The sequence below is a fragment of the Arachis ipaensis genome, chromosome B06 (assembly GCF_000816755.2).
Source record: "Arachis ipaensis cultivar K30076 chromosome B06, Araip1.1, whole genome shotgun sequence".
In the NCBI taxonomy this organism is placed as follows: Eukaryota; Viridiplantae; Streptophyta; class Magnoliopsida; order Fabales; family Fabaceae; genus Arachis; species Arachis ipaensis.
This window is the reverse complement of record NC_029790.2, coordinates 17,221,041-17,235,862: the sequence shown is the minus strand read 5'-3', so window position 1 is coordinate 17,235,862 and position 14,822 is coordinate 17,221,041. Positions and strand designations below refer to the sequence as shown.

The window sequence follows — 14,822 nt, the reverse complement described above, 5'->3', positions numbered from 1 at the left end:
AAATAAAAATATTTGACTTTTTTTTCGATAAGTTATTCTATTACTTTTGTAAAAAAAATTGAATTCAAAACAAAAAAAATCTACTTTTATTCTTAGCTATGTGACGGATGCCCAAAAGCACGGGTTTGGATTTTCACACTAAAAGTAGAATTTGCCCGTTATAAGTATAGTCCAAACCAACAATTGAACATCAATCAAATAATAAATTCAATACAAAATAACCGAGAGTAATTCAACCTCGGGTCGTTCTCCCTAGGAATGCAAATGAAATGTTTTCTCTTTCGGTTGTGAGGAAAAAAGGGGGGGTTTGTGTAAGGAATGAAAGATTAAAAGAACTTAAGAAATAAAAGTACTAAGCAATGATCAAAACTTGGAAACTAATGCAAGTAAAGAGAAGGTAAGGCCAACACTAGTGAAAATGTTATAAATGCATCAAAGAGCCTTGACTTGGGAATGAGAATCTAATAATCCTATCATTGCCATAACCACAACTATGATAATTATGATGATTCAATCTCACCTAGTCAACCCCAACCATCGAGGAGTAAGTCAAGCAAGCATAATTGACCTTAATCCATAAGTCCTAACCAACTTACCAAACTAGTTGATAAAAGGCTAGCGTTAATAGAAACAAGAATCAACTAACTACCCAAGAATTATCACTAAATGTCGGACATTATGACTCTAGTATCCTAGTGACTCAAACCACAAGCCAAGGTGGAAAAAATCTACTCAAAATTTAGAGTTGGCATTTTCACAAACACCTTGTGTGCATAAAAGTAAAGCATGGGAAATCGTAAAGGAAATTGGAAAACTATAACCAACTATCAACAAAGCCAAACATAAACAAGCAATCAAGTATAAAGGAAGCATGAAACATAAAATTCATCAATCAAAACTTCAAGAAACACAAAATTGCAATATAAACAAAGTAACTTGAACCAAGGAAATGAAAGTGCTTTAATTAAAAGGAAATTGAGAGTACTTACAATTGAGGAAGCAAAATGAAAGATCAAAGCTTGCTATAAAATGCTACAAGAAAACTACATAAACCCTAGGAGAGCTCTCTACTCTACACTACTACTACTCCTAATTCTAGGAAAAACTATGTAAAAATTGAGTCTAAGTCCTAATGAAAGCTTTTTTTTTATATGTGTTGAATCCCCTTATACAGCACTCCAAGATCATCAATTTAGCCTTCCAAAATGGGCCAAGAGGCTTCAGAAATCGTGAAGCACGTGCATCATTAATGAAATCATGTGTTGGAACCTGTGTGGACGCACAGACGTGTGCGTCCGCACACGCGGCTGAAAATCGTCATGTGCGTATGCACAAGTACTCGTGCGCACGCACACGTCGCTGTGTGTGCTTTCCTTGTTTTCTTCATGTTTTCTCCCTTGTACATGCTTTCTTCCACTTTTGGCCATCCATTCTTGCCTTCAAGGCCTGAAATCACTCACAAACCATATCACGGCATCGAATGACATGAAAGTGGAATTAAAAAATCACTAATCTAAGCATTAAAACCCATGTTTTCACATTTAGAATCAAATTAGGGATCAAACACAAAAATATACTATTTCGGTGCTTAAGTGTGAGTTCATGTGCTAGAATCCATCCACTTTGAGTCAAAATATACCATCAAATATGGACTCATCACTATGTGAAAAATGTTTTTTTTGTTTCTATTGGAAATGCTGACCTTCCACCACCATTTTCACGCAAGGTTTCATCTGCTAGAAACATTGGCCTTCCACCATCATTCTCATGCAATGTTCTGTTTGCTGGAAGTACTGGCCATCTACCATCATTTTCACATAATGATTCATCTATTAGAAGTATTGAGTTATTGACCCTTCACCACACACAATGTTCCATCTGAACCATCTACTGTATATATATTCTTTCCAGGTATTTTCTTTATCATTTTACCATTCTATTTTTATTATTAAATTTATATTTAACATTGTGTGTGGTATGAAATCTGAGTTTTAATTTTATTTTTTCACATGTGATTTTATTTTTATATAGCTTGCTATTATTTTTGTAGTTAGTTATAGCAAATTCTTGACCCTAATAAAGGAGGAGGGAGTTCTAATAAAAGTAAAAAAAAAAATAGCAACAAAATAATAAGAGAGCAAATAAAGAATCTTAGTGATTAGGTTATGTAAAATCAACGTTTAATATTGGAAAGTTTTGTTATCATCGTTAATATCCATTCTCTTGTGTAAAAAAAATTATATTTTTTGAGTTATTTATCCAAACGCTACAATTTTAAAACAAGTACTTCTATAACTAAAAATCAAAATACAAAATACCTTATGTATAAGTTGCTATTAATAAAAATCCTTATACTTTAAGCTATTTTTCCAAAAAAGCTTATTTAAGTTGTTCACTCAAACTGAACCTAAAGAGAAATGTAAAACTATTGTACTTGTCCCGTCTACCCAAATAGGATGCAACTGAGCCGAGTTTGATCGAATTAAGTATAGTTTAAGTTCGACTACGAAGAGTTGCTTATGAAGTGTGACATTCAAGAGCCTGAAGAACAAACAATTACTCGTTATCTTGGAAGACTGAACACAGAAATTTCTGATGTCGTTCAACTAAAACCATATTGGACCTTGGATGATGTCATTAGACTGTCATTAAAGATTGAAAAGCTAAGAATATAAAGGAATAACACTAAGTCGCCAAAGGACAAAGAAGTCATCCTTAATGTTCAACAAGAAATGAAGACGGGATCTTATAGAAGCAACAAGGAGCGTGGATCATCAGGTAAGAAATGCTTCAAATATCAAGGTTTTGGGCATATTACTGCTGATTGTCTAAACAGAAGGGTTATCACTCTTGTCGAGAAAAGGGTTAACGAAGAGCCAATCCAGAAACAAGAGGAGGAAGGTGAGGTTGCCTATGCTGTTGAAGAAGTTCCAGCCGATTGTGAAGAAGCTTTAATAGTTCGTTGAAACTTGAATACTGCAAGGATAATAGAAGATGAGAGTTGGTGACACCACAATCTCTTTCACACAAGATGTATGTTGAAGAGAAGGTTTGTAAGGTCATCATAGATAGCAGAAGTTGTGAGAATGTTGTTTCAAATTATATGGTAGACAAATTGAAGCTTTCAATCGAGTTACATCCTCATCCTTACAAGTTGCATTGGTTAATAAAGGAGAATGAAATTAAAGTAACAAGGCGATGTTGTGTCCAATTTTCTATGGAACACAAATACAAGGATAAAGTGTGGTGTGACGTAATCTCGATGAACGCGTGTCATTTACTGTTAGGATGTCCTTGGCAATATGATCGTCGAGCTATTCATGATGGTTTCAGAAATACATACTCCTTTATTAAGATGGCAAGAAGATCGTATTATCTCCATTACAACATGTAGATGGTCAAAATAATCAAGTTGAGTTATGTCTTTTCACATCTTTCAAGACCAAATGCACTCACAAATGGAATCTTTCGCCAATACAAGATGAGCCTTTTTTAACCCAAGGAGGATAATGCAGGAGCCCTTTTCAGGGACGATGATGCAGGAGCATGTATCTTTATATTTATGTCGTTAATTAAAGTAGTCTAGTTTAGCACATATTATTATATTGTGTTATGAGTTAGTTCCGCATCGCCCGAGTCATGAAGGTTCCTCCTCCTCTACTTGCATAAATATTGCATATGTACCCTTTTTGCTTATGAAGTTGAGTTGATTGAGTTATATATTAAATAAGTTGTATGCTTATTTTTCTCTAGACTCTTTGAGATTAAGAAGTGCATCCTTGGCTTAGTCAATCAAGGTGGATTCTTGGCTACTTTCACCATAGGGGGGTTGTTAACCTCGTCAAGATGTCAATAATTATCATACATGAGTAAGCTAAACTGGGAAGTAAATGCATGCTCACGAATAAGTTCAACAGGCATACAAATTCATGAACAGAGCATTTTAGTTACATATTGTTTAATTAATTAAGTTAATAGTCATTTTCGTCCCTGAAAGATACCGTGATCTCCATTTTCGTCCCCGAAAGTTAAAATTAATCAAAATCGTCCTCCAAAGATACCTCACCTAATCATGTTCGTCCTTCTGTCATCTCCGTAGCTGAGTTGACAAACGGCCGCTGACGTGGGCCGTTAACTGCCAAGGTGGCAGAGAACAAAAACAATGCCGTTTCGGTAGAAGGCGCTACTAAGCTTGAAATGTTGCCGTTTTATCTTCTGAAGTGGGATTCAAACGTTGCAAAGCCTTACCCCCATCTGATATCAACCATCGTTCTGTCTTTCGCTCTAAAACGTATCGTCTCCCATAAGGTATGCCCTAAGCGTCTGACCCAAGTTCTGAACCACCCCAACAACGATCGTTAGTGCTGGTGGATGAGTATAGTATAAAAGCTGTGGCCATTGAATGCAGAGTTGATGTTATACTGGAGCAGCATTGATAGTGAAAGAAGGCATTGAGACGGTGAGAGGTAAGGATTGAACATTTTTTCATGATTTCTAACTTATTATGTGATGTGGTGTATTGTTACTGTGGTGGTGTTAATGTTCATCTGATTTAAGGTAGGGTTTGGGGTGACTAAGGGTTTCTATGTATAAGTGTTCTTTTACCATTTTCGTGTATGAGATTGTGTTACTTTCTATGGCTCTGTGATGATTTTTAGTGAGGGATGTTTGAATTTAGTGATGGTTCTGTTGCATGTTTATTTTGGGTTAATGGTTGATTGGTACAAACTGGGTGTAGTAGCTGGTGATACATAGAGAGTAGTTGTTGCTGGTCATGTTTGTTTATGGTGTTTTTGTGTTTGTTATTGTAGATGGAGGGTCCTCCCATGACGTTTGTTTTTCACCATGGCAGGTTGTTTAAAATGGGTGAGGACGGAGACATGATTTATGAACCTGATAATACAGAGGTATTGATGGGTGTTGAGGGAGATACACTTGATGTGTTTTTTGTAAGGGGTTACTATAAGGAGTTGGGATACATTGAGGCTGGAAACTATTAGTGGAAAGTTCCTAGAATTCCGATTGCATCTAGATTGAAGAAGTTGGTGACAGATGCTGACTTGATTATAATGTGCAAGGATTGTAGGAGGAACCAACATTTGATCAACCTATACTTTGAGGATTGCATCTCACAGCCCTGTGTAGTGAACAACATAGGGGAAGCAGTAGCTCTTCTGGAAGCAGGAAGTAGTAAGAAGAAGAAGTACAGTTCCTAGGCCAAGATGCAGAACTCCCAACCTGTCAAGACTCCCAAAGTGATGCACCCTCAGCCCAAAAAACCAACCTTTCAGCCTACTAAGGCAGCCTCACAGCCCAGTAAGCCCAATTCTCAGCCCACTAAGACAGCCTTAGCCCAGTAAGCCCAATTCTCAGCCCTCTAAGGCAGCCTCACAGCCCAGTAAGCCCAATAAGTCTTACTCTCACCCCACCAAACCAACATATAAGCCCACTAAGACTACCTCTCAACCCATAAAGACTCCCTTGCAGTCAACAAAACTCCACCCTCAACAAACCAAAACCAACATTCAGGGGAAGACAGTCCCACCTCATTCCAAAACATCATCTCAACCAGCCAAGAACTCAGAAAAGAATAAGAACAAAGGAAATACCAATGCATACAGAGTCACAAGATCTGGAAGATGTGTAAGAGAAGGTCCCATCCAGGAAGAAGATTCTGACTCTCATGACTCATATGAGAGTACTGAAGATGAGTTGTACAAGCCTCCTAAAGTTCTAGGAGACAATTTGTACAACAATGACAGTGATAGTGACAGCGGAAAAGGTTCACCAAGAAAGCAAAAGAAAGATGAAGCCAGGGAGAAGCACAGGTCTCCTAAGTCCAAATTAGGGGATAAAGAAATTGACACTGATGACTCAAGCTATGAGGGTTTCGAAGATGAAGAAAGCTCTGAATCTGGTATGTTTAGGGGGTTTTAGTTGTGGTATTGAATTAATATTTCATTTGGCCAAACTTTTTAATGTCATTGATGTTTTGATTTGGTAGATGTAGAGTATGATGATGATGATCTTGGAGGTGCTTCAGATGCTGACTCATGACACTCAGAGGACTTTGGCAAGGAATTAGATTCCGATGAGGAGACACCCACTGTTTATCCCCAATTTAATGAAAAGACCAAGTTTGGAAAGCCTAAATTTGAGGTTAGTATGATATTCAAGTCAAAAGCTGAATTCATGCAAGCTACTAGGGATTACACTATCCAGTGGGGCAGAAATATTATATTTACAAAGAATGATAGAGTTAGGGTTAGAGCTGTTTGTAAGTCAGAGGATTGTCCGTGGGTGGTTTATTGTACATGTAATAATAAAGACTTGTCATGACAAATTAAGACTTTAGTTGATAATCACATCTACCCTAGAAAGAGGAAAAATAGAGCTGCCACCCAAACCTGGACACTTAGTAAACTAGTACCTAAGCTTAGAAAGCACCCGACTATGAAGCATCGAGAGGTGTATGATTGGTTTGTCCGAAAATGTAATGTGTACCTCAATAGCACGTGCATCACCAGGGCTCTAAAAGCAGCTACAAAAATTGTGGAGGGTGATGAGATAGCACAGTATGGGTTGGTGTGAGATTATGCAAATGAGTTACTTACTAGCAATCTTGGATCCAAAGTACAAGTTGGTGTCATCCCTATGCCTGAGAGTCCTCCTCTATTTGATCGATTCTGTGTGTCTTGATGCTTGCAAGCGGGGGTTTAAGGCGGGTTGGAGACTTCTAATTGGTCTAGACGGAGCGTTTCTGAAGACATTACATGGAGGACAAATACTTACTGCTTGCGGACAGGATGCTAACAATCACATCTTCGTCATCAACAACATGCTACAGCTTGGCGTTTATCCACTAAGAAGGACTAATTTGACGTCTTAAACAAGACTTATCTTGTCATCAACAACATGCTACAACTTGGCGTTTGCCACCTTGGCAGTTAACGGCCCATGTCAGCAGCCGTTTGCCAACTCAGCTACGGAGATGACGGAAGGACGAACGTGATTAAGTGAGGTATCTTTGGAGGACGATTTTGATTAATTTTAACTTTTGGGGACGAAAATGAGGATTGCAGTATCTTTCAGAGACGAAAATGACTATTAACTCTTAATTAATTGTTGCCATCCTCTTGGTTCTTAATAATAAGTAGATTTTGTAGAAGAAAGAGTAATAACGTTAACGTAGCTGCAGTTACCAACACCCTTTGGGTTTGGGGAAGTGAACGCCAACTGAAAGTGCTAATTTTAAACTTAATATTATTAGCAGATATCGTAAGTTATAACGGGCTTGCCCAAAAATTAAAGCTTAACAATGATAACAAACCTTATCTGCATTATTTATGGAAATAAATGGACTGAAGTAAAAAATAAAATAAAAACCATAAAAACTAGCAAAGGCTGGATGTGAAACATTTATGCCCTGGAAGACAATAAATCCATAAAAGATAAAACCATAGTCCAAATTTTCATGAAACTGATACCAAACTAAAAACTGAAACTATGAATTCCACCTTTGTCGGAATTCACGTAAAAGGGCATGCACCTCCTAATCCATGACCACTCAAATCTTTATGCCCCTCCTTTTTCTCATCTCCGAGAGTTCTAAGGGAACATCATCATACCACATTCACCATTATGCATGCATAATGGCTTCTTCTTCCTCTTAGTTTCTTTCACCTTTTAATTTTCTCTTAATTAAATCGTTTAGTGTTAATTTGTTATTATAGCCTCTGCTCCTCTCCTCGTGGGGTCCTTCAACCTCATTTGGGGGAACCTCCATCCATTTGTATTCATCATTCCTTAGTAAAAAGAACATTGCTTAGAAGGGAAGAACCTATATTGTTCATACATATACCCAGGTGTATATTTGTTTAATTATTATATAGAGATCCTTAGAACTTAGAAGAATATAATGAATTGCTTTCCGTGCTTCACTTCTCAAAAAAGCAAGAAAAGCAGTAGCAGCAAGGATTTTTCTCCTCCTCCACAGGAACAGGAACAAGTTGTAGCAAGACCACCAGGTATTAAACTAATTGATAATTAATTAGCAAGATATTAAGAGATCGTTGTATGTGTGTATTTTGATGAGGAAAGTAATTAAGTGCGTGCATGCATGCATGCAGATATAAAGAAACCAAAGGCAGAAGACATAAACCAAGTAGACACATCGAATATTAAAGCACACAATTTCACATTCCGTGAGCTAGCAACTGCAACAAAGAATTTCCGGCAAGAAATGTTGATGGGTGAAGGTGGCTTTGGCAGAGTCTACAAGGGCACAATCCCTGCAACCGGCCAGGTCATATATAAATTAATTAATTAACACAACAATATCATTAATTTCTCCTTTCAATTTTATCATTTTATGTTTTGTTTGTTAATAATTTCTGTGTGTACAGGTTGTAGCAGTTAAGCAACTGGACCGAAATGGAATGCAAGGAGGAAGCAAGGAATTTCTGGTTGAGGTTTTGACTCTAAGCCTCATGAGCCATGAGAATCTCGTCAAACTCACTGGTTATTGTGCCGATGGTGATCAACGTCTTTTGGTGTATGAATTCATGCCTGCTGGCTCTCTAGAAAAGCGGCTTCTCGGTAACCGATCTTTCTTTCTCTCTACATACATGAATTCATTCTTGCTTGTTGTGCTAATTTATTATTGCGGAGCAGAGCGGGGACCGGAGCAACCTCCATTAGATTGGTACGTCAGAATGAAGATAGCATCTGATGCGGCAAAAGGACTATGGTACTTGCACGACATGGCGAATCCCCCTGTCATATTCAGGGACTTGAAATCCTCCAACATCTTGCTGGACAATGATAACAATGCAAAGCTATCCGATTACGGACTTGCAAAACTTGCTGGTAAAGATAAGATGAATATTGTTCCTACCAGAGTTATGGGCACCTATGGTTATAGTGCCCCTGAATACGTAAGAACAGGTCAACTCACCTTGAAGTCAGATGTCTATAGTTTCGGTGTTGTCTTGCTAGAGCTCATAACTGGACGCCGCGCAGTTGACACCACTAGACCCAACGACGAGCAAAATTTAGTTTCATGGGTAAGTAACTCATAACAATCTTATCTCAGGGTAGTTTATTATGCTGAGAAACGGTTATGATTGTATATATTAACTTGGCATAGCTTGGTTTTATTTTTGTAATATGATTAAACAGGCGCAACCCATATTTAGAGACCCGAAAAAGTATCCAGAAATGGCAGATCCACTTCTGAAAGGCAAGTTTCCAGAGAAGGATCTGAATCAAGTTGTTGCAATAGCAGCCATGTGCCTACAGGAGGAATCAGCAGCGCGTCCTCTCATGAGTGATGTGGTGACTGCCCTCAGTTTTCTCTCAACAACTCCGCCTCCGGAGGCCAATCCTCAGCCTGAGCCTGAGCCTGAGCCTGAGCCTGAGCCTGAGCCCGAGCCCGAGACCGAGCCTGAGCCTGAGCCTGTCCCTGCCCCTGCCCCTCTTTCTGCTGCGCGCTCGGCCAAGAGTGAAGCATCCGCAAGTGTGAGTGGCAGCGGTAGTGATAGCGGAAGTGATAGTGGAAGCTACAGCCAGAGCCAGAGCGATTATGATGGATCTGATGGTGAATCAGACTACTATGAAGAGGATGAAGATAAACGAAGCTACAGCCCACAAGATAGTATACAATCTAGGGAATTCTACTCCAAGTCAAGCCGCAAAAGCAGCACCAGATCATCGTCCAGGGCTCACAGCGATGTAACTTCGAATTCCGAAGATGAAAGGAGAGGACCATCCCCACGCAAAGCCAGTAGGAAACATTTAAGCCAGAAGATTAGCAAGAAGTCTTCCAGCAAGGAAAAAGAGTTAGGCCAGAATAGCAGTAAGAAAGCTGCTTCTCGGAAGAACAGAGAATTAAAGCAGAAGAGTAGCAGAAACAAAGATAGAGAATTGAGCCAAAAGAGCAGTAAGAAAAAACCATCATCTTCTTCAAAGAGGAGAACCGGGGTGGGACCAGAGGAGTCAAAGTCAAGGGATGAAGGTGAAGCCATGCTTAGTGAGAGATCATCACGAGAGGATATATCTTACGGTCACGACAACCAAGAGAGTAGTGAGAGCATCCCATTCGAGTATGAAAGCAGCAAGGAACCATCAGCTATCCCGCCATTGCCACCAACAGCAAGCACTCTCACATAATTTTTCTGTCCAAGTCTGCTTGTTTATTATACATATGGTTTGTTATGCCAGACAACTACACTTGACACTTAACCATCATTATATATACGTTCCTCTTCTTTTTCTTTTCTTTTTTTTTTTATTTACTTCGTAGGCTTCAGGTATATTCTGTATCTAACTTTAGTTGAAGATCAAGAGTGAATGGCAATTCTGTATTATATATGTGTAAGGCAATTGTATTGTTATTGCTGTTGCTGATATACGCATGTTGAATCAATGAATCAAGTATATATTTGGTCCAATTGACAAATTATTCCTTTAAACCAAATCTGTAATATATTGTTTAGTATATGTAGCATCCTGATTCCCAAGGAGAATTATTATTGAATCTATCAACTATCATTGACTCGCTTTATGAATATAATCTTCTTTAATCTTCTCTGTGAACTGTGATTATTAGTCATTAAACATTGGAATTCTCATCTGAAACACTCATAACACTTGACAGCTAAATATCCTTCAATGAATTCAAGAAACTCTTCCGTTATAGATAGATGGACATACATAACATTCAGAATGTTTGGTTGGATCAAACCACACTGAGACTTCAGTCCATATTTCAATTGATGAAAAGCAATCAGAGAAAATTCAGGAAGGCAAGTCTAACCTGACATAGAACTCACACTGCAATTCTTTGTAACCATTCATTTTACATTGGAAGAGAAAGAAATCAAAGGAAATGACATGCAATTAGAGGAATATTTATCTTCCTTAGCTTCCATTTATTATTTGACAAATCGCGGTTAATAAGGCAGTGGTGTGAGATTAAGAAGATGCTCATGTAAGAATTCCTCATCCTCCGGGCTATATGTTTGAAATGAGGACATTAATCAAGATATTCTTATTATAAATATAAAATATAGAGCACTTTTGAAATCTCACACCATTAAAAACCCTATTAATGACTAATTGATGGCTACAAATTATAAAATCTGCTTATATTCATATTTAACAGCTCATAATTATCTATACACATGGTCAAGTTCCACTAATCTTTTTATGATACAGTCCCCGATTGCTCTAGGATTTTATTTATTAACTAACTTTGTTTGGCGCGCCTAATAAGATTGAGAAAGTTGTGATGTGAATGAGGTTGCGTGGTTGAGGTCAAGGTCGTCGAGGTCGTGATGATGAGTGGAGGCAAATCTTACTTTAAGATTACGGGATCTGGTAGCATTATTGTGATTTTCCTTCTTCCTGAGGCAGGGCTTTAACTCAGGATCAGGGAGGTGGTGATGATGATCGCGGCGGTTCAGTAGTAGTCCCTTAGAAGGAGAAACTCTTTCTTCACTGACACAAGAATGAAGCATGTTGGTGGTGGTAAAGCTACCTGCCGCATTGTGTTTCTTCATGAGATTTCGGATAGTGCGGCAAGGGACGATGAAGAAGACGTTGCCGGGAGTGAGGATGGACTGGGGGCTGACTACGATCCAAGGGAAGCGGAAGATGTCGGGGCGGGTAACACAGTGTCTAGGGTTCCGGCTCATGACGTCAGAAGCTCTAACTGGCTTGCTGTGAAGCTCTACGAAGCCTCCAGGGTGAACCAGTTTGAGCAAGTGGCTCTCTTTCTTGCATACTCTCCGCTGTGACTGTGACGACGCCATTATTCAAGCTGCCGGATCGGATCGGAACGGAGGTATTTGAGGAGTAAAGGGAGCTCAGAAAGCGGACAAGGTAGTTGCTCCCATATATTCAGCGGAGATTGCAAGGATCACAATGTAACATGGAACTCTTCGTTCTAAGATATCATTTTTTTTTTGTAGTAGGACAAGCTGATGTGCCAAAAACATTGTGTTCAACTTGTAAGTTTTTAGAGACAAAAAATTAATTAATCTTAAAAATTTTTGTGATATTTATGTAAATATTAAATAAAAAGACAAATAAGCAGGTTATGACAAAATATAAGATTAAATAGTGAAAACTGAAGTCCAGTCATCTTTATATTAATTTGATAATTAAAATAATTATTAACTTTACAATTGCAAGTGAATTTCAATCAAGTTAAAATTAGAGTTAAGCCCCACTTTGGTCCCTGAGATTGGCGAGTTGCACTGAATTAGTCCTCCAAATCCCAATTGCACTAAATTAGTCCCCCAGATTCAAAAAAATGCACCACGTTAGTCCTTTTTCCAATTTCTGTCACCGGAGCACTGACGCCGTCAGTGACGTGGCAAGTTCTTGCCACGCTGGACCCAACAACAGTTAGATGACATGGCAATAAAGTTGATTAGCTCCAATTTAGTCCTTGTCCCCTTTTATAACCAAGATTTCTACCCTAACTTCTTCCTCTTCTTCTTCTACCCACTTTTTCTGGTTCTTCGCCTTCTTTCTCACTGTGCAGCTTTTTGGGTTTAGGATCATGAGTGCAAGTGAGAGCCAGACTTTCCGGCGGTCAAATAGAAGGATCTCCAGAGGAACCAGTAGAGCATCGAGTGTTCCAGAGTGGTGTGGGTGTGGCTGCTGCCCTGTACTCCGGTGGTCCACAACAGAGGCTAACCCTAACAAAGTCTCAACTCTCAACTAATAAGAATTATACATAAATAGATATGTAATAAAAGCATTAAATTTGTATGAATAACTACAAAGTGATTTCTATCTAATCCTTGAAGAAATTGCCAAAAGAAATTACCAATAATCCATGAACTTGATAGATTTCATTATCATAGGAAATGGTGGATGATGGAAATTGAAAATACCTGGTATCCATGAGAAAGATGTCCACCATGAGAAAGATCAAGTGCCATGATTCTGTCATGAGGTTTTAGCAATGCAGTATAAACTTAAAAATTTGAAGGAGACCCAGATAGAGGCTGAACGTTCACTGCAATTTATGGGTAATAACATATGAAAAAAATTAACACCTAAATATTTTAAAAGAATCTACTGAATATCAAGAAAGCTCATGAGCATTCATTTTAAAATTTAACCAGCAAAAAGTCTACAAGAGAATTCAACCTAAATGCTACTTCTGAATTCTGAACAAAAATTCGTGTGCCTCAAGAGATAGAAGAAGAAAGAGAAAAAAAATAAAAAAAGGTAATCACAATGAATAGATCATGTCCATCTGCATGGTTAGAACAATTAGAACAACAGGTCAATGACCAACAAGATGAAATAATGTGCAATCAACAAAACCAAAATAAAAGGGTATACCAATATAGTTATTGTGTAGTTACCTCCCCATTTAACTGGATCCAACCTAAATGCCTTGAGGGCACGCTTCTGACATAGTCTTTCTGCCTAGCACCACAACCATAATCCATTCAAAAGTAGAGAAGCTTACTTATTCGTCACAAAAACAAGAAAAATAATCACATTAACACAGGTCTTGTTTCAAAAGTGGCAATCTTGATGAAAATCAAGTTGAATTGCTTAACAACATCAAAGAACAAGTAATTATGTATGTGATTATTTATATTCAACCCATAAAACTGCACAATTTCTAATTATAATGCCTAATGAGAATAGAATTTAAGATAAATGTTGGCCAAACATAAGAATTAAACAAAATAATTTCACATTAGCATTTCATCGAACATATGACATGCATAATATGCAAACAGGAATTTTGAGCTCAATTGAAGTAGCTATCAACCCAGAAAAATAGCCAGCAAACACTTGCAATCCAACAAACATTAATTAACTAATCTAGACATAACAAGATTACTATGTACCTTGAGGAAGAAAGGCAACAATTTTTTAATTGGACTAGAAGCAGGAGTCCAATAATAAAATCCTATAATAGAGATGAATTGAAGTGATATCTTACTGTAATTCCTGGTCTCTCTTTGTCGTAGACAGCTTCATCAGGATTTGTTGGTTCTGTGATGTTGGGTAGTGAAGTGTTATCAGCCAAGGCAGTGGGCTTATTGCCTTCGATGGGTGCTGATTCTTCCACCATTGGAACAGAGCATAAAAAGAAACCCCTAAACACAGTCCCACAAAACATCAAAATAAAACCTTAACACAAAATTAGCTTTAAAACTTGTGAACTGACAATATACAAAACACTTAACCATGATCAACACACATCACAACATTCCATTAAATTTGAAAAAAAAATTTCATCCTCACTAACCTCAGTGACGACACAGAAGATCCCTGTAGTGGCAAACGTACTCTTCCAACAACTGCACGGCGAACGTCGTGTTCTAATAGTCTCGAGAAATCCTATTGCAGCTACCTGTTGCTACTTTGGGTCACTCATGGAAGAGAAACGTTTTTTTCTCTGTACTGATAGAGAAGTAGAAGACAAAGAGTAGAAACAATAAAAGGAAAACGACGTCGTTCAAAGGGGTGTTTAGCGCCAAATTAGAAACTACCTCGTCTCATTCTATCCAGCGTGGCAAGAACTGGCCACGTCACTGACGGCGTCAGTGCTCCGGTGACGGAAATTGGAAGAAGGACTAACGTGGTGCATTTTTTCGAATCTGAGGGACTAATTTAGTGCAATTGGGATCTCGAGAACTAATTCAGTGCAATTCGCCAATCTCAAAGACCAAAGTGGGGCTTAACTCGTTAAAATTATGTTATCATAAAATTTTATAATGGTAATTACATTTATATTTAACAACCATGTTATATGTCAATCACTAAATTAATTACTTATATAA

At 38.1% G+C, this 14,822-nt stretch overlaps 1 protein-coding gene across 2 annotated transcripts; it reads left to right on the top strand.

Annotated features, from left to right (window-relative positions):
• LOC107647981 (probable serine/threonine-protein kinase PBL25) lies at positions 7,627-10,273 on the top strand. 2 transcript variants are annotated; one of them, XM_016352013.2, is made up of 5 exons: positions 7,627-8,027; positions 8,130-8,305; positions 8,406-8,598; positions 8,674-9,065; positions 9,181-10,273. In XM_016352013.2, the coding sequence occupies exons 1-5, from the start codon at positions 7,919-7,921 to the stop codon at positions 10,168-10,170; spliced, it is 1,860 nt and encodes a 619-aa protein (XP_016207499.1). In that variant the 5' UTR covers positions 7,627-7,918; the 3' UTR covers positions 10,171-10,273. The 2 variants fall into 2 exon arrangements, with proteins under 2 accessions (XP_016207499.1, XP_020959810.1); XM_021104151.1 differs by having other exon boundaries at positions 8,406-9,065.